The sequence below is a fragment of the Salminus brasiliensis genome, chromosome 2 (genome assembly GCF_030463535.1).
Source record: "Salminus brasiliensis chromosome 2, fSalBra1.hap2, whole genome shotgun sequence".
NCBI classification, from domain to species: Eukaryota; Metazoa; Chordata; class Actinopteri; order Characiformes; family Bryconidae; genus Salminus; species Salminus brasiliensis.
This window is the reverse complement of record NC_132879.1, coordinates 31374345-31395516: the sequence shown is the minus strand read 5'-3', so window position 1 is coordinate 31395516 and position 21172 is coordinate 31374345. Positions and strand designations below refer to the sequence as shown.

The window sequence follows — 21172 nt, the reverse complement described above, 5'->3', positions numbered from 1 at the left end:
ATATGTTACGCACAGCTGATTTGTACAGAATGCAACCATTCAGGTTCATGTAGGATTTGCACGGTATGTCGCTTACATAACAGGCAAATGAGAGAAAGCTCTCAGTCACCATATACACATTATCAGCCTGTCTGGTTCCTCCGGCAGTGAGATGTGATTTAACAGACAATGAAGCACAAAAACTGAGCGGAAGCCCATAACCCAATCGTTTCCCTCCATCCGCTCTGCCTGTAACTAACCTCATTTGGTTCCCACTCTCATTTAGCCCCGCATATTTCGCCTGAAGCCTGCATGGCAATGAGTGTCATTAGTGTTGGTGTACCACACCCATCAAACCCTGGCTACAGTTCTAACGGATCATTGGCTGCTGTAGTAAAGTAATAAAATCCTCATTAAAAATCAACTCAAATCTGATCATGCAATTAAACACGTCACAGGCTCAGGAACCTGCTGTTGATCAGAAAGAACTGCCTGGGAGTTCTTCTTTACATAGAGTGCTTCAAGACTATAAGACTTATTGGCTGTAGTCAGAACAGCGGCGTTCCAAAAGGTTCTTCACCCTGCTCAAATATAGCTTTTTTGGATCTCCTAAGACCTTAATGCAGTTAAAGGGGGACTTTCATGCTTGGCTATGTTTGCCATCAGGGCCATTTCAGAGAAAAAAGCAGACCAATGACATTAATAGTCATGTATTAAACAGAGGAAGGGGTTAGCACAGCATTGCGTATTTATGACAAACTGTACCATCTATGCCAGCTGTGTGCATTCCCACTAATTTTAATATTCCAGTAACTAGTCAGGAAGGGGAAAGGCAAAGGCAAAAATTCAGTCAAAAGTAAGAAGGGACCCTAGGCTTACTTTTAGGTAACTATGGTTAACTATGGTTAACTACTTTTTAGGTAATTTATGTATAATTTATGCTTTGAACCACCCCTCAATGATACACATTCACACCTGCATTTCTGGACAACCTGAGAGATACAGAGCCATCACTGAAAATGAAAGAAGCATGTGGACGGATGCGGTAGATTGGTATTTCAAGATTTTATACAAATATGTACTTTATGCAGTATGCAGAAGATGTTATTTGTTAAGAGGAGTTGTTTATTAAGTTAAAATGCTTCATATGCTACATAATGTGGCTTTAAGAGGTTATAACATTTAGTAGCACAGCAATTTAGCAGCACAATAAAGAATGCCTTTGGGAATGTTTCATTATTTTAAAATGAGGGAAATCATAGGTTTTTGTGTCAAATGAGTAACAGAGGCTTCCAAAAGACTGCTGGATGCCAATGATGACTTGAGTGTTTTCTTCTCAGTTGATGATATACCAGCTTGTTAGTTTGTCAGAGAAATACATTTTCAGTGTTTATGATCTCCTCTAGCATCACATACGTAAAGTGCTTAACATCTACATCTAGTTAACATCGACTAGAGTAGTCATAGCCGTGCCATCTCAGCCAACTCATTCTGGACACTGCTTCCTTTATAACATGCTCATGTTCAGCCACTCATGTTTCTAAAACACATAACCACTGTTCTGCCTGTATATTTCTTAAATATTTCTTCGTTGCAACCTAACAAATATCCGAATCGTGTTTTGAGTATACCAGTATTTATTAAGATTCATTTGAATATTCATTATTGCAATATTCAATCTGTATCACAGTTTACCAAAGTGCACTAACCATAAGCAGAGCTGCAACACTAGAGGGAATCACTCTGGAGGTCATGCAGTAATCAATGAGAAACAAATTCACCTCAGTACATTACAGGTAACCAATGTAGCCCATTACTTAAGTAACACTGCTAAACGAGTGAATTGCAGATGAGGATCCAGCAGTGTTACATGCTGGTTTGGGTCAAGCCACACCCCACCAACTGAAAACGCACAGAGGAACTCTGGGACATGTAGGAATAATATAATGTGTGGAGTTCATTATTATTTATTTTAAAAATGAGGGAGTGAGAAAAAAAAGCAAAGCAAAAACACCATTCCGACCTAATTATTCCTCTAAAATTAATTTCGATACGACACTAATGACATAGATATCCAAAACAACATCAAAGTAAACCTTTAAGTCCAGACCCCTTGAAGGTCTCCTATACTTCGACTTGAATGTCCTTGATAGCAGTCAGTTATACTCTTTCCCCAGCTGTAGTCCTAGTACCAGATGCCTGGAGCCCCTCAAGGGCATCTGGTGACAGGGAATAACTTTGGGATTGAGTGGAGTGGATCTGATTTGGGTTGATAGCTCCCATCGCTTTCAATCAGATTCCACTCTGAAGACTGTCAGCAGAAAGTCCAGCCTTTACAACCGCCCAAAGAGTTTGACCCTCTTACAATAAAGAGACTTTATTTGAAGATGTTCTTATTGCAAGAGATCCAGTGGCTTCATGATTCTGGGCAATATTACACTGTCCGGAATTTAGGGGTACCATAACTGTAACACCCTCTGAATGGGGCTAATTTAAGTCCTGGTTCCACCCAAACAGCTCCTCCGCATTCTGTTTTGGTCCTTGGCTAGAACAGAGACATACTCTGATTGGCATGTTATGATTTGTTGTTGGCCTCTACAAGGTAATGAGGATACGGAGTGTCAGAGGGAGAGTCCACATGCAAATACACAGACTGCTGCTCAGACGCGACATTCACTGCTTGAACAAACAAAGGGCAGAAATGCAAAACTGAGCGATGGTGAATTTAAAGTAGTTAAGTCAAACAGCTAGTGAACAACTATAGACTTTTTGCCTATTGGCGAATATGAGGCAGTTAAAATAGATGCAGTTTTATAACCCTGTCAACAGATGTAGTACAGCAAAAGTATTATGAATGGTAAATGTCAAATATTTTGCTAATAATTTTTTTCATTTCGTTTCATATTTTGTGCTTTATGTCTATTAAATTGTTTGTACAGTCATTCCCTTTCTTATGATTAATTTACTTATGCAAACAATAGAAGCTATCCAAACAGAACGACAACCAATCAACTACACATGCATACAATTATGGAACACCACTTAAAAAGATAATGTACATTTTTGCTACACACAAATGCAACTAGAAAATAGACTAGCTTGTACTAGCTGGAGTATGGCAGTTTGCCAATATTTTGATTTCCAGTCCTGTGAACATGAAAAATTACTGGGGATTACCAGTGTCCATGCAGACTAAAATTCTATCCTGCAAAAAAAAAAAATTAAAATGAATAATCTAGTCGAAAAATCTAATAATCTACTGGTCTAGTTCACTGCGTTATCCATACAGTCCATATATGGGGAAAACAGTCCGTTTGGAAATCAACGTTTCTCTGATGTTATTAGAACCAACTCATTTGTGTGTCTCTACCTATTTAAGATTACCACAATTCAGCACCACCCATTTCGATTGCAGGAGTGTTTTAGCCGTGAGTGCATCTCATATAAGGCAAAATACAGGGCACCCAATCAGAATAGAGCTTATTTATCTTATATATGCCTTAAGGACACAGTAAGTGAATCCAACAGCCTGTTGAATTCTGAGGGATAATAAGAGGTTTAAACATTATTGTGTAAAATTGACTTATGATAACGCTGCACAAATGTTTTAAGTGGACCGTAGGAAATATATAAAATACAAGACAAATGTAGAGTATTGGCCACTTAAAAAGCCACATAACCACAATAAGTAAAAGAAAATGCAACATACCCATATAAACTAATATAATCAGACATAGCCATCTCAACAGCCTACAAATAAATCAATAAGTGCACAACAGCTCTTGTCATAATTAAGACATCTTAAATGAAATATGCAGAAAGGCAAATAGTGCCTTGTATTTGTTGTGAAGTTCAAATCCCAGAGTGCAGGCAGATCTGCACTTACTTTTAATGAGTTACACAACACAACACCAAAGGCCCTAGTGCAAGCAGACATAAAATAAACAACCAAACCTACATTTCCCAAGTTTCCAAAGCTTTGATGTCCTGAGAGGAAAAAATAAAGATAAAAGGGACAAAACTTGGTGGCTTTGTTTCTAAGCTTTTAAGCCACACAATTCTGCTAACAAGTAGATGAGTATTAACAGTATTACCTGAAGTGTAACTGTAAAAAAACGAACACTTCACAACACACATAAGAGACTGAACACTGAGTTGACAAAAAAAGAACCGTACAAATAAAATTACATGCATGCAGTTTTTGGAGGATGAGCAATATTCAGTGCTTTTGCCAGGGGGGAGATTTGATGACAGTGGAAGTGCCTGCAACGCTAGCTGATAATGAGATGTACTCTGAAAAGAAACAGAGAAAATGTGTCATATCTTGACACCCCACAGCATACAAAAATGTTGAAAATGCTAAGTTCAGCTGTTCGGCGTTCTCAGTGTGTAATCTGTAAATAAACACACTAAGCTTGGGCTCTTATCTAAATCACTGACACATTCAGGTCGTCACTCTTTTGTGAGGTCAATCATCTCACCTCTAAACTTGAAGTTGTCTAACAGAGTGCTTGAGTTTATTATTAGCTTTAGCAATTTGTTTGTCACAAATGTAATAATTATATTATAATTATAACTAATTATAGCTTTCCTGTATAATGTGTATCATTATCTGAGCCATTTTTGAACTAATGTAATATTAGACCTATTGACGTGTTCCAGGATTTGCCACAGGGCTTGGTTATTTATTTATTTAGTTGCCTGTGTTTATACATCCCTTGCACTAAAACTCGGATGTGAAAAAAGTAAACAGGTCTGAAAGGACTCATTAAACTTTATCTGGCTCTAAAAATGTATTTAATACTCTTAAAAGATTTCAGACTTCTGGAAAGCGTGTTATCATATGGCCCAGCATGGATTATAAACAGGAGCTTAGTACACAACTGTGCCACAGACTTTAATCCCTGAAACTACATCTAAAATTAAGTATTGTAGGCAACTCAAGCACTCAAAGTGATTCCTCTGTACATAGTTTTCTTCCTACAGGAGAATATTTTATAGGAAGTTCATACTAAAGTCCCAGTTGTTGTTTATAGAAAACCTAATTTTAGCAGAGCTGTCAGTGGATCAATTAAGTTGTGTCATCAATCTGTCGTTAACTTAGAAGATCTAAATTGTGCTGCTAACACTGTGGAACTGAACTAGTAGACTATACTGTTTGAGTACCTGAATTAAATAGAAGTTTGAAGACTAACAAAGTTCAAAATGTACCATTTCAACCACAGTCTATATAGTCCACGTACAAAACTATGCTGTAAAACAGCTAATTTTAGTATTACTGTTTCTCTGATGCCATGAGAACCAGCTCATTTGCATGTATTTGCATATTCATCTTGCCACAGTTTAACCCCGCCCGTTCATGCTGCAAGTCTTAGGAGTATTTTAGCTCTGAGTGCTTTTTGAATGAGGCTGTATAAGACATGTGTACAGCCAGTAAGAACAGAGCTCATTTATCTTAAATGAGTAGCAACAGAAACAGCTTGTTGAAGCCTCTGAATTGTGAAGTCATTAACAAGTAAAAATACACATTTTGCTGCTAACACTACTGCTTACTGAACTGAAAACATACGACTGGCAATATCAACAACAGCCAAACTAACTAGCAATTGTTGTCAGGTATCTACCTAAATACCACAGGAAAAGGAATCCTGACCAGATATTTTCTACTGGGCATTTTCAGATATTGCATATGAAATGAAATATGAAGTTTGAATACATCAGGAATGATGATTCTCTGCTATAAATGTGTGATTTTATGTGTATTTTATCCGATCAGAAATCAGTTAGCCTTCTCTGAAGACCCAGAAAACTCGGAGGGTTCCCCACTATTATTATTATTATTATTATTATTATTATATACATGGGTAGAATTACATTGGTTATTATTACTAACAGCCAGGCAGTTAAACTAGATGAACCAAACCCAAATCCACTAAAAAGAACCCAAGCAGTTCTCTTTGATGGGACATGGCTGAAAGGACAATGGCTCCACTATAGACATTGCTTAAATGGACTTGTTAAATGAACAATGAATACTGTGGCAGCTGTGTCAATAGTACAGTGTCCAAGTAGGTGCACGTATTTGTATGTGCCTCAGGGACAAAGCCATGTCCATCCTACCTTTAACAGATGGTTCAGGTGTAGTGATGGAGAGGTTTCTATTTCTTCTTCTGTAGAGTAAAGGTGCACAGGTCCATAATATGAACATTTACAGGACTAGCTTATTACTTATATTTCATATTGTCTTACCCTGTGATTATCTTACTTTCATACTCCCAAATATCTTTGAAAGAGCTCTCTTTATTTAACATATCATTTTACACACACTGATCAAAAACCTTATCCTCATTAATAGATGGATTAGAAAGATGGACAAACTCTATTATGTCATATTATTATATGTTTGTTCTTAAGTTTATATTGGCATTGTTTCAGGGTTCGAACCACACACTGGAGTTGCAAACCTAACTTGCATCTCCTAATTGCTCATACCTTAAGAAATACCATCCCTACAGTGAAACTTGGTGGTACAGTGTCTTGCTGTGGGGAGGCTTTACACAGAGCATTGTGTTAAAAGTAAAGGAAGAATAGACAGACCAAAACAGTGCTGCATGAGAACCTGCCTTAGAAAAATAAGAACAGTGCCACAGTCTAAAGTAACACAGTGGCTCAAAAACAAACAGATGACCCAATCAAAGTCCTGACCGCAATCCCACTGCACACCTGTGAGACTATTTGGACAAAGGCAATCTACAAGTGTCAGCCAGCCAGACTGGATAACCTGCTAATAAGGATCCAGGATGAATGTCTGCAGATGAATTCATAGTAAAAAACAATACACATGCTAATTAATTAGACTAATTAATTACAACAGTTTGGGAAAAATTCTAGACCACCAGCATGTATGAAGATTTTATATGTCTGTCTGGTTCCTAAATCTTGCAAGTCAGAGGTATGTGCAGTGTAGGGAGAGTAGAGCATAATGATAATAATTCTTCTTCTTCTTCCTTTTCTTCTTCTTCTTCTTCTTCTTCTTCTTATTATTATTATTATTATGCTTTGAAAATAGTATTTTGAACTCAAAATGTGGTGCGGCATTGGCTCCTAGTACTTTAAACACTGGCAGGACAAATGACTGTGCACCTTCTCACTATTTTACACCCCCTGTATAACAACTTAATCATTAATAACAGCAATATTATGTATTATTACATAATGTAATAACAGGTAATGTTAAATCTATACAAGCCCTGATAATTGATAGCAAGGGAAGAGAGACTTTATGATCCTTACTCTACTTTTGTCATTTGTTGTTCTTATTAAAGTCGCTAAAACATATATCTACTTCCAGACTGTTGTTTGATAGTCCCTACATTACACTTGCCACTGAGGTAATTATAGAAGAACAGAGCAGAGACCTATAACTAAGCACAGTGTATTATTTAGACAGTATTTCATACAGCCTGTTGCCACAGAGATAATTAAGGGAGCACAGAAGCAATGTTACTAACAGAACAATGTGTTATTTAACCAAAATGAGTCAGCTGAACAGTAGCAATTCAATCAAAATCAATCTCAGCTGAAGTAGTTTGGATCACTGATTAAATTACATTGAGTCCACACCTTTCACAGTTTGCAGAATTCAACATTATGGGAAAAATATTACATTTAATGTAATATTACACAATATTACATAAAATTTAACTTGGCATGCTCAAATCTTTGCATATGACTGTATAGTCAGGCAGTGGTTTGTGTAGATAAAGTTATTGCTTAGATCCATGTGTGATGCTAAAAGTGCAAACAAGTCAGCATGTCAGAGCAATCTCTTCAGCCAACAAGGCCCAGATGTGACCCTGAAAGAGAAAGCAGGCACTGGAAAACCATGCACCATGCCATCATACAATACTTCCGCATTACATGTAAGACAGAAAACTATAGCTTCCTATTTGAAGAGGTAGTTTGTAGTTGAAGAGGTAGTTTGTAGTTTCTCTAATGAGTGCTTTTCCAACACAAAATATCTCACTATGCCCCCCCACCCACCCCTTATATTGCTTACCTTATAATACAGCGCATAAATGTGTTGAGACAGCTAGATAATGTTAATTGACCTGCCTGGAAGAGACTAAAATTACTTTATATCTTACTTTCTTTCTAATAGATGATATCATTTCTTTTTGGTGTTCCTAATGAATTCAAATCATTTCCAAATAGGCCTGGAAAACAATAAGGAAAAAGGTTTGACAAAAGCTATCTGGAAATAACCTCCTTTGTCACAGGGCCGTAAACCGTTCATCAGATAGACTGGAAAAAAAGTCCACCGTTGCTTATAGCATCCTCTCCCACTCACTGCTTTCATCTCTGCTCTGCTACAGTAGGCTACCACTGGAGTATGACTATTAGACTGTGCGTCTTTCCTATTTTTTTGAAATACTCAAGGGTGTACATTCTTTAGACTCTTCCTCCTGTCACATCTGTCGCCTGATTACAACAACACAGAGTCCTTCATCCCACCCACCCCTTATATTGCTTACCTTATAATACAGCGCATAAATGTGTTGAGACAGCTAGATAATGTTAATGACCTGCCTAGAAGAGACTAAAATTACTTTCTATCTTACTTTCTTTCTAATAGATGATATAATTTCTTTTTGGTGTTCCTAATGAATTCAAATCATTTCCAAATAGGCCTGGAAAACAATAAGGAAAAAGGTTTGACAAAAGCTATCTGGAAATAACCTCCTTTGTCACAAGGCCGTAAACCGTTCATCAGATTGACTGGAAAAAAAGTCCACCGTTGCTTATAGCATCCTCTCCCACTCACTGCTTTCATCTCTGCTCTGCTACAGTAGGCTACCACTGGAGTATGACTATTAGACTGTGCGTCTTTCCTATTTTTTTGAAATACTCAAGGGTGTACATTCTTTAGACTCTTCCTCCTGTCACATCTGTCGCCTGATTACAACAACACAGTCCTTCATCCCACCCACCCCTTATATTGCTTACCTTATAATACAGCGCATAAATGTGTTGAGACAGCTAGATAATGTTAATGACCTGCCTGGAAGAGACTAAAATTACTTTCTATCTTACTTTCTTTCTAATAGATGATATCATTTCATTTTGGTGTTCCTAATGAATTCAAATCATTTCCAAATAGGCCTGGAAAACAATAAGGAAAAAGGTTTGACAAAAGCTATCTGGAAATAACCTCCTTTGTCACAAGGCCGTAAACCGTTCATCAGAATGACTGGAAAAAAAGTCCACCGTTGCTTATAGCATCCTCTCCCACTCACTGCTTTCATCTCTGCTCTGCTACAGTAGGCTACCACTGGAGTATGACTATTAGACTGTGCGTCTTTCCTATTTTTTTTAAATACTCAAGGGTGTACATTCTTTAGACTCTTCCTCCTGTCACATCTGTCGCCTGATTACAACAACACAGAGTCCTTCATCCCACCCACCCCTTATATTGCTTACCTTATAATACAGCGCATAAATGTGTTGAGACAGCTAGATAATGTTAATGACCTGCCTGGAAGAGACTAAAATTACTTTCTATCTTAATTTCTTTCTAATAGATGATATCATTTCATTTTGGTGTTCCTAATGAATTCAAATCATTTCCAAATAGGCCTGGAAAACAATAAGGAAAAAGGTTTGACAAAAGCTATCTGGAAATAACCTCCTTTGTCACAAGGCCGTAAACCGTTCATCAGATTGACTGGAAAAAAAGTCCACCGTTGCTTATAGCATCCTCTCCCACTCACTGCTTTCATCTCTGCTCTGCTACAGTAGGCTACCACTGGAGTATGACTATTAGACTGTGCGTCTTTCCTATTTTTTTGAAATACTCAAGGGTGTACATTCTTTAGACTCTTCCTCCTGTCACATCTGTCGCCTGATTACAACAACACAGAGTCCTTCATCTGTGAGGGATTTCTGCATGTGGGTGTGTGTTCACGTTAGAGAGTTTCTGCTCCAGTAGGTCCAATTCTCTCTGTAGGAACTGTCTGCATGTACAGCCTTTGCTGTGCTTTCCTTTCATTAGCATACAGTATTTCATATAGTATTCCTATAGTGATGAAGGTTACTTTCTGTTTGCTACGTATAAGGACCATCCTCCCTCTTACATTTGCTGTCCCATGTGTCACACTCCGTGCGCTATTTCTAGGCTTGAAAATGTTGAACAAATCACGACTATGTGCGACAGCATCAAGAGGGTACTCCTCTTTCTTCTGGCTGAATAAGAAAGGTTGATGCAGCAGCCAGATAGCAAGGCCTGCAAAGAACTCAGGGGAAAACATGCTTTGCTCCCTGAGGGGGAACCTAGCAGATGTAAACCTGTGTTTGGAGGAACTATTTTACGCTTACACGGGTTGGTAAATGTTCTGTCATCCAGAGAACAGTGACAACAAGAGCAGCATGAAGGGAACTGTAGACTGTAGAACAGGTGCACTTCTTATTTATTCGTGTCATGTTCTATCACTGCCTCATTAGTGGAGCTCTTTTACACACGCACTGCCCTGAAGGAAGAGTTAGGGAATCCTTCAAACAATGTGATATAACAGACAAACAGAAAAGTAGAACTGTTTACACATGGCTCTAAGTGTCTGCAGTGTGACCAGATGAGAAATTGCTTTTTAACTTATTAACACAGACTGTAGTTAGTTTCCATTTTACTTCTTAGTTTTCTCATTCCTGTAATGGCTCTATCAGAAAATGGGAAAAGGGAATACACTCTGTAAAACTGCAGTAATCTACCAATATATATATATATATATATATATATATATATATATATATATATATATATATATATTTAAATATTTAAGTAACTGATATCAAGACAACTGGTCTTTAAAACGTTGAAATCTATGAACCATTTCTTAACCATTTGTCAACAGCTCGCAAATTATTATCTGTAGTCAATCAACATTTGCAATTGGATCAGCTAAATCAGTGGTTTCCAAACCCTGCTTCTGAAGAGCTACCTTCCAGCAGACTTTGGATCTAACCATGATCCACCTCACGTATTCCAACCTATTTCTGCCCTCAGAAGTCCTTGGTTAGCTCAATGAGGATTGATAGTATCTAAGGAGTGTTAGAATTGGGTTGCAGTTTAAACCTGCAGGAAATTAGATATCCAGGAGAATGGTTGGAGACCTAGCTGACCTAGACTGTCTGGAGCCTGACTTCATGCCTTATCATAATGTGTTTGTTAGAGCCGTAGGAAAGGACATCCCGCACTATATACCTGACATGTGAGCTGTCTCTCTTGTGACCACTAAAACCTGTATTTCATCAATCGCTGAGTTATCCGAGTTTGCTGTGAAGTTCAAGAGAAACTGTGAACAAAGCACAAATAGTCATAACAAACTGTCACTAAGCAAATGATGGCCTTGAAGTTATACAGGGGCTGTGGATTCAGAAGATGGGGCTCCCAGACTGTGGCCTGACCTATTATTTTAAAGTGGGTCAATGAAATGTCACTCACTTGTCACTGCACAAAAAAAACAGATCTAGCAAATATTACATATCAATGGCATGAGGTTATGATTCTACATCATGTCGCATGAAATGTGAGTATGAACCTACATAGTAAACTAGTAAACATTGCTCTCGCATGACTGATTGTTTTAAGCCTGTGCTGAATCCTAACCTAATGTGTTTTAAGGATGCCTGTTAGTAGATTGAACATATTGTGCATATGTGTGTTTTCATAATACAGTAAAACATTGTTTTTGTGTGCACAGTTCATGCACATTTACAATTCAAATAGCTTTAAATAGGCAATAAAGTAAGGAAATAAGGCATGCATGAAATTTACCTTCTGTAGTCCACACTATGGCACACAGTAAAATAAGAACTATTTTGTTGGAAAGTCTTCTCCATGCATACTTTAGGGCTCTTCCTAACAACCTTGGAGATATGAATGTGATATTCAAAGCCACCACACACTTACAGCTCCAGCAGTTACACTGCTACCCATTATCTGTTAGAGCTCAAGAGAGACCTAGCTGATGTATGGGCTCTAGACACAAGATGAACTGGGAAGTTCAGTGCATCTGAGACTTCTGACTTTTGGTCTCCACTGGGAACAGCTGTACAGAAAGCAATGCAATTTAGACAAGCTGACGTGCTTCAGTCATAGAATGAATTTCATTGGAACTGAACTGTTGTTCGAATGCAGAATAACTGCTTGTTCTGAGCATATCTAGTCTATAATCTTCCCTCTGTCGTCTGCGGGGCGCGCAGTGTCAGAGATCCTCAACGTTTGACCTTGAATCGAGTTTTATGTCTTGGGTTTTGTAATCACAGAGTTGTTAATGCAACTGATTATCAACCAAGTGTCATATCTGTCTGTAATTACAAAATGCAGAACCAGAAACTGGACTCAAGGTCCAGAATTGAAGATCTTTGTTCTATATTTTAATATCCTCCTCATATGTTATAATGTGCAATTACTATTGAGAGGATATACAGCACTTTGAGCTTTCTGAACATTGTGTTGAAATTGTAGGCTTTAGTGACCCCTAATAGCCTTGAAAAATGACTAGACACAATGGCAGACACTTTGCATTGAAGCACTGTTTCTCTTTGAATGTGTGAGGAAATGCTCCTAACCTTGACTATTATACTATTCAATAGTATAAATGAACTTGTGTATAATATGAGTACTTACAATAGTACTAGACATTACCTCTGCTGAGTAGAAATATGAGTATTGTAATGTATTTCATGCATGCAACATGTCTTGGTCTCTAGATCTACCCTGACCAATCAGATCTTCTATTCTTACAGGTGGTTTGCTGGCTGCTGCAGCCATGAACAGAACCAGTCAGACATGGAACATCATGTCTGAGCTCAGCTGAAGCTGTCCATCCTCTTCCCTCCATCCTCCCCTGAGGGAGGACAAGAAGATGAGTGTCACTAGCCGTCAGTCCTTCAACATCCTGGCCGTCATCTTGCTTCTACTTTCCACAGCAGGTAAGACTCACATAACTGAAAGGCTGACTACATGAGCTACACTCTCAAAAATAATGGTTCCTCAATGGTCCTTGGCTGCAAGAGGAAAATATAAAGAATCTATAAAGCTTCATTAAGCTTAAAATGTAACTTCACACTGTTCACTTCACTGCTGATATGGGATGAATATAATATTACAATACTCTAGTCTGATAAGTAGGAATGGACAAAAATTAACCAGTGCTGCCACATTTTAAAAAACATGAGAACAAATGCCTTTTATTCAACATTTTATACACTGGCCTGCCCTAAATCCATTACATGTAGTTTGTACTGACAGTATCCATAAATTTTTTAGAAAAGCATATTGTGGCATATTGCTATAGCATTACAGGTGGTTCCGGGGTTTTGCTGGGAGGATAATGTGCAATCACTAGTAAATCTGTGGAAGTCATTTTTTTCACACAGGAAGGCAACCCTGACTGCAAAAAGTTAGGGAATCAGAAGAGGTTTTTCTGTGTCAGTGGTTCTCAGTTCTAGTCTTGTATGTTGTAACCAGTTCACCTCTGGAAGGCCTGGTTAATTAGATCATTAGATAGATCAGGTGTGTTTTTTTTAAAGGGAAATTCTAACTAATAGTGAATAATGAAATGGTTATGTAAACCATGTAAGTTCTTCAGAGTGGGTTGGTGTGAAACTTGAAGAGTCAGATTTCTTCACAGTGGTGATAGGAACCAGACATCTGAGGAGTGCAATACATTTCTCACAGAAAGATCACAAGATTACATCATTGTGAATATGCTGCTCAAAGCCTGAGGCATTATCTTATGATAGTTTTGGCATAAAGTTTGACATAAAGTGTATTTTTAAATTGTGGAGAGGTACAGTCAGGGTATTTGGTAGACATAACAACCTGATAGATTCATATTACCACCATTGTATACAGAAAACGGAGGCGCCTTTGTCCATGTCAGTTTCTAAACAATCAGACCACTCCATTATTTCTACATTTAATGATTTTTACTTCTCAATCAATTAGTTATGCAGAAATTCTACCATTTCTCTAACAACTCAACCAAACCCTCCAGGTCTTGTGTCCTATATTTGATTAAATATTCTATTTTACTATGCTTATGAATTATTAATCATTTAACGGGTGGCATTTTAATTTCATTAAATCATTCATCATAATCATACTATAATGGAATCTTTCTTCACCCTTACCTACTAATTAGCTTCTCTCAAGGTCTTGCTTCATTTATATGATACAATATGCCTCTAACTCAAGCTCAAGGTCCAGACGTAACAAGATCAGATGCCATAGATAAAGTTCAGTTTTAGGGCCCGAATGCGTCATAACCTGTCTTTGAAACACACAATACGACACACTGCCCCTCAAAATCCATATTGAGAGAAATGTTAATGTTTTCGAAATTCTGTTTTAGAATGGTTAATATTCATTACAAGTGGTAATTGGGCTGCACTTATTTGTTTATGATAAAATAATTATTTTGACAAATTAATCTTTTTTTATATATAAAATCCAATAGTCACAATGAATTAGACTTGCAGAAAAGTGTGCAGATGGAATATCCCTTGAAACTCACAGGATTTGCCTAACCACATACGGCTTTCCTGGTTTATTGCTCATCTGTATGCCTGAAAACAAAAACAAAAAAAAACAAAACTGTTTTTTAGCCTCTTGTTCATCAAATTAAATGCAAACAAACCAGTGCAGAGCAATAGAGTCTATCTCCAAGACTTCTCTGTTATTCTTCACAAGTTTTCCATCAGATAGCTCTAATTCAGCACATCAAAGAGAGCAGGTGTTGCCTCACTTTCATCTGAGTGGTAATGACTTGTGTTCCTCTGGCCATGCTTTCTAGGCTGGCTATGAACTCTTCTCAGCTAATTAGGCTGAAGAAAAAAAACAGCTCTTAGAGATGAAAATTGTTAGAGATTGAAAGGAAGTACACAAAGAGAGCTATAACATCTCTCTATATGTTTGTTATTCAGTCAGCCTTGTTTGGTTTAGTATCTGGTCAGTGTTTATGTTTGGCTCAACCAAGAATGAGCTTTCACTGAGGACATTTCCTCAGGGAACTCCTTCCGTGAATGAGCCTTCTCAATATAATGTGCCAAATTGATATCTAATTCTTAACTGCAAGGACAGCTTGGAAGACTTTATCTAATATTGTCTAGACACTCTCTATGGTTGGAGTGAAATTATTGATCCTGTGAATTGGTGGCTTTGGAATTGAAATGTGGGGCAAAAAAATATTTAGAGATTCTGCAAAAATAGCAAAACAATAAAAACAAGCAAATAGACTGTAAAAGAGAGTAAAGGCTCAAGTAGAGTATGCTTTTTCATTCCCTATTGCCATAACAATGTCATCTCTAGATTTTCACACTCATCAGACAACTATTTCTCAGGATTCAGCCTAAATCTATTTAGATATCTATAAGATTCCATCTTAAGTGTTTATTGATTACTGAGTTGTGTGTATAGGTCACACAAGAAGTCACCAGAAGGCAATGATCCAACATGTTTTAAAAAGTGCACTCAGTGTCTAAGATTGGAGTAAAATAAACAATATTGTGTATATACAATTCTCTGGTAGCTATGTCATGGGAAATGAGGCCATTGGGACTTTCCTTTGGTATCAAGCAGCAAAAAAGTAGCAAATAGCAAGTTGTGACTATTGCTCATGCACACATTGCGATGGTGATGCTGAAACGATATATTGTGCAGCCCTAATAATACATCTCAATGTGAGGCACATAAACAGCTCAACAGCTCACAAACTGTACTGTAACTGTACTGTAAAGTTCATGTAAATACGTTATATTTCAATTTTATTTTGTTTTAGTTTACATCATTTTATTCTAGTGACTTTTACAACTAGTCTGCTCAGTCTGTTACAGTGAACCCTGACTATGGGGTAAGTCCTAACATTTGCACACATTCCACTTTTGGATTTATAGTTAGCTTATGTATAAACAGTAAGATCTGGTAAAAAAAAAATTGTTTGAGGCAGAAATATGCTTTGTTTAAATCATAAATTTTTGTCAACTTCTTTTAAAACGATTTATTAAGAAACAAAATGTGTTAGGTTAAGCACCATTGGCCCCAGTTCTTAGTTTCCTTCTTGAGTATTCATTATTACATAAACATGATGGCTTAAATCGTAATATGCTAAATGTCATGCAACTGCATTGCCTCTTCAGCCTGTATTCTTCGCTCCTCCGCAGCTCTTTCAGCGCATTTCCGAGTGTGTGAACCCTACACTGACCACAAGGGGCGTTATCACTTTGGATTCCACTGTCCTCGTCTCTCTGACAACAAGACCTACATGTTCTGCTGTCACCACAACAACACTGCCTTCAAGTACTGCTGCAATGACACAGAGTTTCAAACCATCATGCAGGTCAACCTTACAACCACGCTGGACGGGTTTTCACACAAGTAAGTCCATTCAGTGTCATCTGATATTTGATTTATTCTCAAAGCCAACCAAGACAACTAAACCCACACCTATTTAAAACGTCACATCCCATTGATTTTAATGAATTTTAAATTTTCTTCCTTGCAGAGTCACAGCCAGTTCCCCTATTACATGACTATAGTATCAGTGTGAAAGGGCACAATGCACATTTATCTAGCAACTACATATTTTCTAACTGCTGGCAGCTCTGTTCAGAAAGGTTATGACCCCTTTTTTCCCACTGAGAGCACAGCAAATAGCAAGGCTTCAGATTGATGAATGGAGGGCCTGTTTTGCCCATTTTTACCTGACTTTTCAAGTATGACATTTAAAATGTATACGGCGTAGATTATCAGAATCCAAACTGAGCCCTGATAGCAAAACATGATAGAGAGCTAAATTTGGACCATAACAGAAGCTGACATTTCAGCATTCCATTACCAACACAAACCGCTGTCATTTCAAAGAAGCACTAAAATATGGTGGATGTGGCACATGATAGCAATACACCATATGGATTGGTGGTGCCACATCCACCATATTTTAGTGATTCTAAAATATGGATTAAAAAGAATTAAATCTATGAGGCAGGTAATGTTTAGGTTCAGTCCAGGTTCACAAAAAAGTGAATTGACAGGTTATTCACTAATGTCTCCTTCACATACTTCACCTACTCTCAAGCACCTGCACTCATAACAAAAAGTTTTAAATGCTTTGTGACTTGGACATATGGTTTTGGGAAAAATATTGAATTGGTATAGAACAGGGGTCACCTTATCCAATCTTTTGGTGTGGCTGCAGGCTTTCATTTCAAGTCTACAGTCTACAGTCAGTATCAGTTGATTTCAGCTTTCAAACTGAAGCTTGGTTGGAACAAAAACTTGCAGCCACACTGGTCCTTGTGGAAGTTTAATGGAAGTTTTATATTTCTTGCTCCTGGGCTCCTTCTACAGTCAGGAAGTGTAAATTGCGCTGTTAGGCACATTTCTGGACAAGCTGAGAGATACACAACTGTCAATGAAAGCGAAAGAAGCGTGTGGACTGATGTGGTACAGTGATTTTACAAGATTCTACACAAATATGACTCCACATACATATATAAATATTAGCCTGGAATACCAATGATAGAAATAGACGCTATTCTCACTATTACAAGTCAGTTAAGCATCAGAATGATGAATGAATTACATTTCATTCATCAAGTTATTTTAAGGTAAAATGCTCTCTAATAATGTTTTAATTAATTAACCATTCAAAGGATCTCTTTGTAAAAGGTCTTTTTATGACATCACTCCACAACCCTCCCTGTTTAGCATCATTATTTTTGAGAGTGAAACCAAAAAATAGGTGAATAGAAAAAAACAGGACAGAATGATTAAGCACTTCGCGCCGTTCGGCTGGTGAAGTTATTCTTGCACTTGTCAGAGTTAAGCAAGCCTAGAAGTGTTGCAATGCTTTTGTGATCTCCCACTCAGTAGGTGTCTTACACTAATGGCCACACCAGGCTGTGCTAACTTATTCTGCTCTCGGGCAGTAGAAGAGGATTGTGTGAAGAAGGACAACCCGGTGAGAAGCCATTTCATTCGCATCTGTGGTCAGCTGGACATAGCCAGTGATATTTACCACTGCCCTCAGGTTACAATGGCCATAGAGCCACTCACAATCAGCTCAGCATTGGAGAGACAGGGAGCTAGTGCATCTGTCGGAGCTAGCTCACACATTAAAATGCAGTAGATACATATTTAAACAGTTTTTTTTTTCAAGCTATTATTAGACCAACTGAGACAGGTGGGAATCATGTGTTGTGTTTAACCTGGGAACTTGGGAAACTCTAGCACACTTCCTTATGAGATGCAGTGTTTTTTCTTGCAACTTAACTCAGAATATGTACGTTCTCACTATTTCTCACCAACTGACTGTACTTAGGGTAACAAAAACAACAACTTCCACTTAACTCAAGCTCAATTGGCGGGTTCCTTTGGCATTTTCTGATAATGCCTGGCAAATACTTGTAAATGTTCTGTCCCTTTCAATTCTGTTTACCACTTTGCCTGGCCAGTAATTGGAAAATGTTTGAACTCAGTTCTCTGTATTTCATTTCAGCAGAAATAGACTAATTGGACCACAAAATTCATATCTGCAGGAACTTTATACAGGGAATTAAGGAGCTATTTGGATTGTGCATGTGGCAGGTTGAGCCTTTACAAAGCATTACACTTTCTGAAAACATTGCAACTTTACAAGGGATCTGTCAGTGGAAGTCAATGATTTAATTCATTTAAGTCATTTTGGAGCAAATTAGTCCATTATTCATGGCATTCTAATATAACGTAAAGAAAAACTGCCAACAGCAACATTATGCATTTTCCAAACACATTAAAACATGTAGTGTGATGCCTTAAGCATGTCTGTGTGTCTTGTTATGTGTTGTGTATGTATCACTTTAACACAACCAGATCATTACCTCTCAAAAGTTATTTCCAGTTGTTGTATCTAATGCAATAATTCATTGTAAAATTATTAATTTGCCTTCATACAGTCTGATGATATTCTTTTTGCATATCTCAACTAATAAAGCTAGGCTAGAGCTCAGGGTTAGTCATACTACAGTGCTCCTGGAAAAGACAGGTTAAGGACCTTACTCAAGAGCATCTGGGTATCGAACTTACAACCCTGTGATCAATAACCCAGCACTCAAACCACTGAACCACAATTACACACCACTGCCCTCCCATCTGGCTTATAATTGTATCAATACTGCATGTCTTATGACAACCACTGCTTTCTTTGGAGTAAGAAACTGCATATTTGACATAATGTCCAGGGCTTCATATTTTGCTGTAAGCTGTTTTGTGACAGCAATAAAACACCTGAGTTTGTGTGCTAATCACAAATTACATCAGCTGCCATGATCCACTTCAACCAGATCTGTGAGCTGTGATATTTGTGGTAACACACAACCTCAAATGTTCTATCATACATTAACATAATGCAGTGCTCAGGTTTTTCACAGAGATATGTTTTGTTCCTGTGTTAAAATAGTGGTAGCACACACAGTGTGATGGTAACACATCACAGTTGCCCTGACTGTGGTAGGACAAAAACATGATTTGACAAAACCAAAAATAGATGTTTTTGTAGGCAGCTAAAACGAGCAAACTGAATAAACCCAACCAGCCCTTCCTCTCCTTCGAGGCAAACAGCCAACTCAAACCAGTGTGAGGGGAGAATGGGACACAAGTCCACGGATGTCTTATATAGCAGAGTTTTTCCTATCCGGTTCTGAAGGGAAAGTGTCCAGCACTGTTTGGTGATTATCCTGCTTAAACACAGCCAGTGCACCTGATAACTTACAGGCCCAGGTGTGTTTAAGAGGGTAAATTACTCAACTGTGCAGGACACCAGCCCTCCAGGAAAGAATATGAAGAACCCTGTTGTAGCAGAACAGCACAGCTGGTGTGGGGGGTTGTTCTGTGTTAGCATTGGTTTCCTTACAGGGTTTCCTAGAAGTACCCCAGTTGCCCCCCTCAGAAACACATGGTAGGTGACTTGGCTATGCTAAATTGCCCCCTAGGTGTAAATGTGTTCATATATATATATGTGTGTGTGTGTGTGTGTGTGTGTGGTACCCTGTGATGGGCTCCCCCTTTCCAGGGGGTATTCCTTGTAACCCTAACACTGCAACCCTGGCCAGGAAGAAGATGGATGATATTAGACACTAATTAGCCATAACATTAGTGCCACCTAATTAGTACTACCTAATACTGAGTCGGTTCCCCTTTGCGCCGTCATATCAGATCTATGACATGGGCTTCACAAGACCTCTGAGGGCATCCTGTGGTATCTGGCACCAATACTCTGGCAACAGATCCTTTAAGTCCTCTAGGTTGTGAGGTGGGACCTCCATGAATTCCATTACTCTGTTGCTGGTTAACTGGATGTCCTTTCTTGGACCACTTTTGGTAGGTACTGACCACTACATACCAGACAAATTATATAAAACCTGCCTGCTGATTTGAAGATGCTCTTGGATGCTCTGATCATTTGGTTCTTGCCAAAGTGGCTTAGAATCTAATGCTTGCCCATTTGTCCTGCTTTCAATGCAACATCTTTAAGAACTTAATATTCACTGATATAATCAATGCTTTTCACCTCACCTGTGAAATGTGTTAATGTTATGACTGATCAGTGTATAGCATAGTTCAAACGGCTGTGCTTCTGCATTGTGTATTGTGTGTAATGCTGATTTAATCACATTTACCCAAGGAAGAGCAGCTGTTCTCTCCCAACATCTTGTAAGAGTATTGAAAAAAATGAATAAATAAATAAAAACAGTTGCTGCTGTAAAACATACTACAACATGTCTCATAGGTTCTGTGTTTTGTTTCAGTAATTACACCGCGCTGGTGGGCGTGTGGATCTATGGCTTTTTCGTCATGGTGCTGTTGGCACTGGACTTCCTCTACTACTCAGCCATGAATTACGAGGTATGCCGAGTGTACCTGGAGAAGTGGGGGCTCGGGGGCCGCTGGCTGAAACAAGCCCGCAGTCAGTGGCACAGAGCTGAGCAGGAGGAGAGCCAGACGCCGCAGCCTTCTCAGCCTGGAGCTCAAGCAGCGCTCACACACTACCAACAACAGCACTGTCACAATCAGCCAAGACACAGCCTGAAGGCCGAGGCCCACAGCCCAACGCAGACTGCACACAACACATCAATTGCTTGGTGAGTTGGGCCAGAC

At 38.3% G+C, this 21172-nt stretch overlaps 1 protein-coding gene across 2 annotated transcripts in view; it reads left to right on the top strand.

Moving 5' to 3' along the window:
* shisal1b (shisa like 1b) overlaps nt 1-21172 on the top strand; it is a 47839-nt gene that overhangs the window by 12216 nt on the left and 14451 nt on the right. Inside the window, exons 2-4 of one of the 2 annotated variants that reach the window (XM_072672362.1) lie at nt 12784-12969; nt 16201-16414; nt 20824-21156. In XM_072672362.1, coding sequence (XP_072528463.1) covers nt 12903-12969; nt 16201-16414; nt 20824-21156 — 614 coding nt within the window. In that variant the 5' untranslated portion in view covers nt 12784-12902. Of the gene's footprint in view, nt 1-12783; nt 12970-16200; nt 16415-20823; nt 21161-21172 lie in introns of those variants that run through there. The other variant, XM_072672361.1, reaches the window with a different exon arrangement.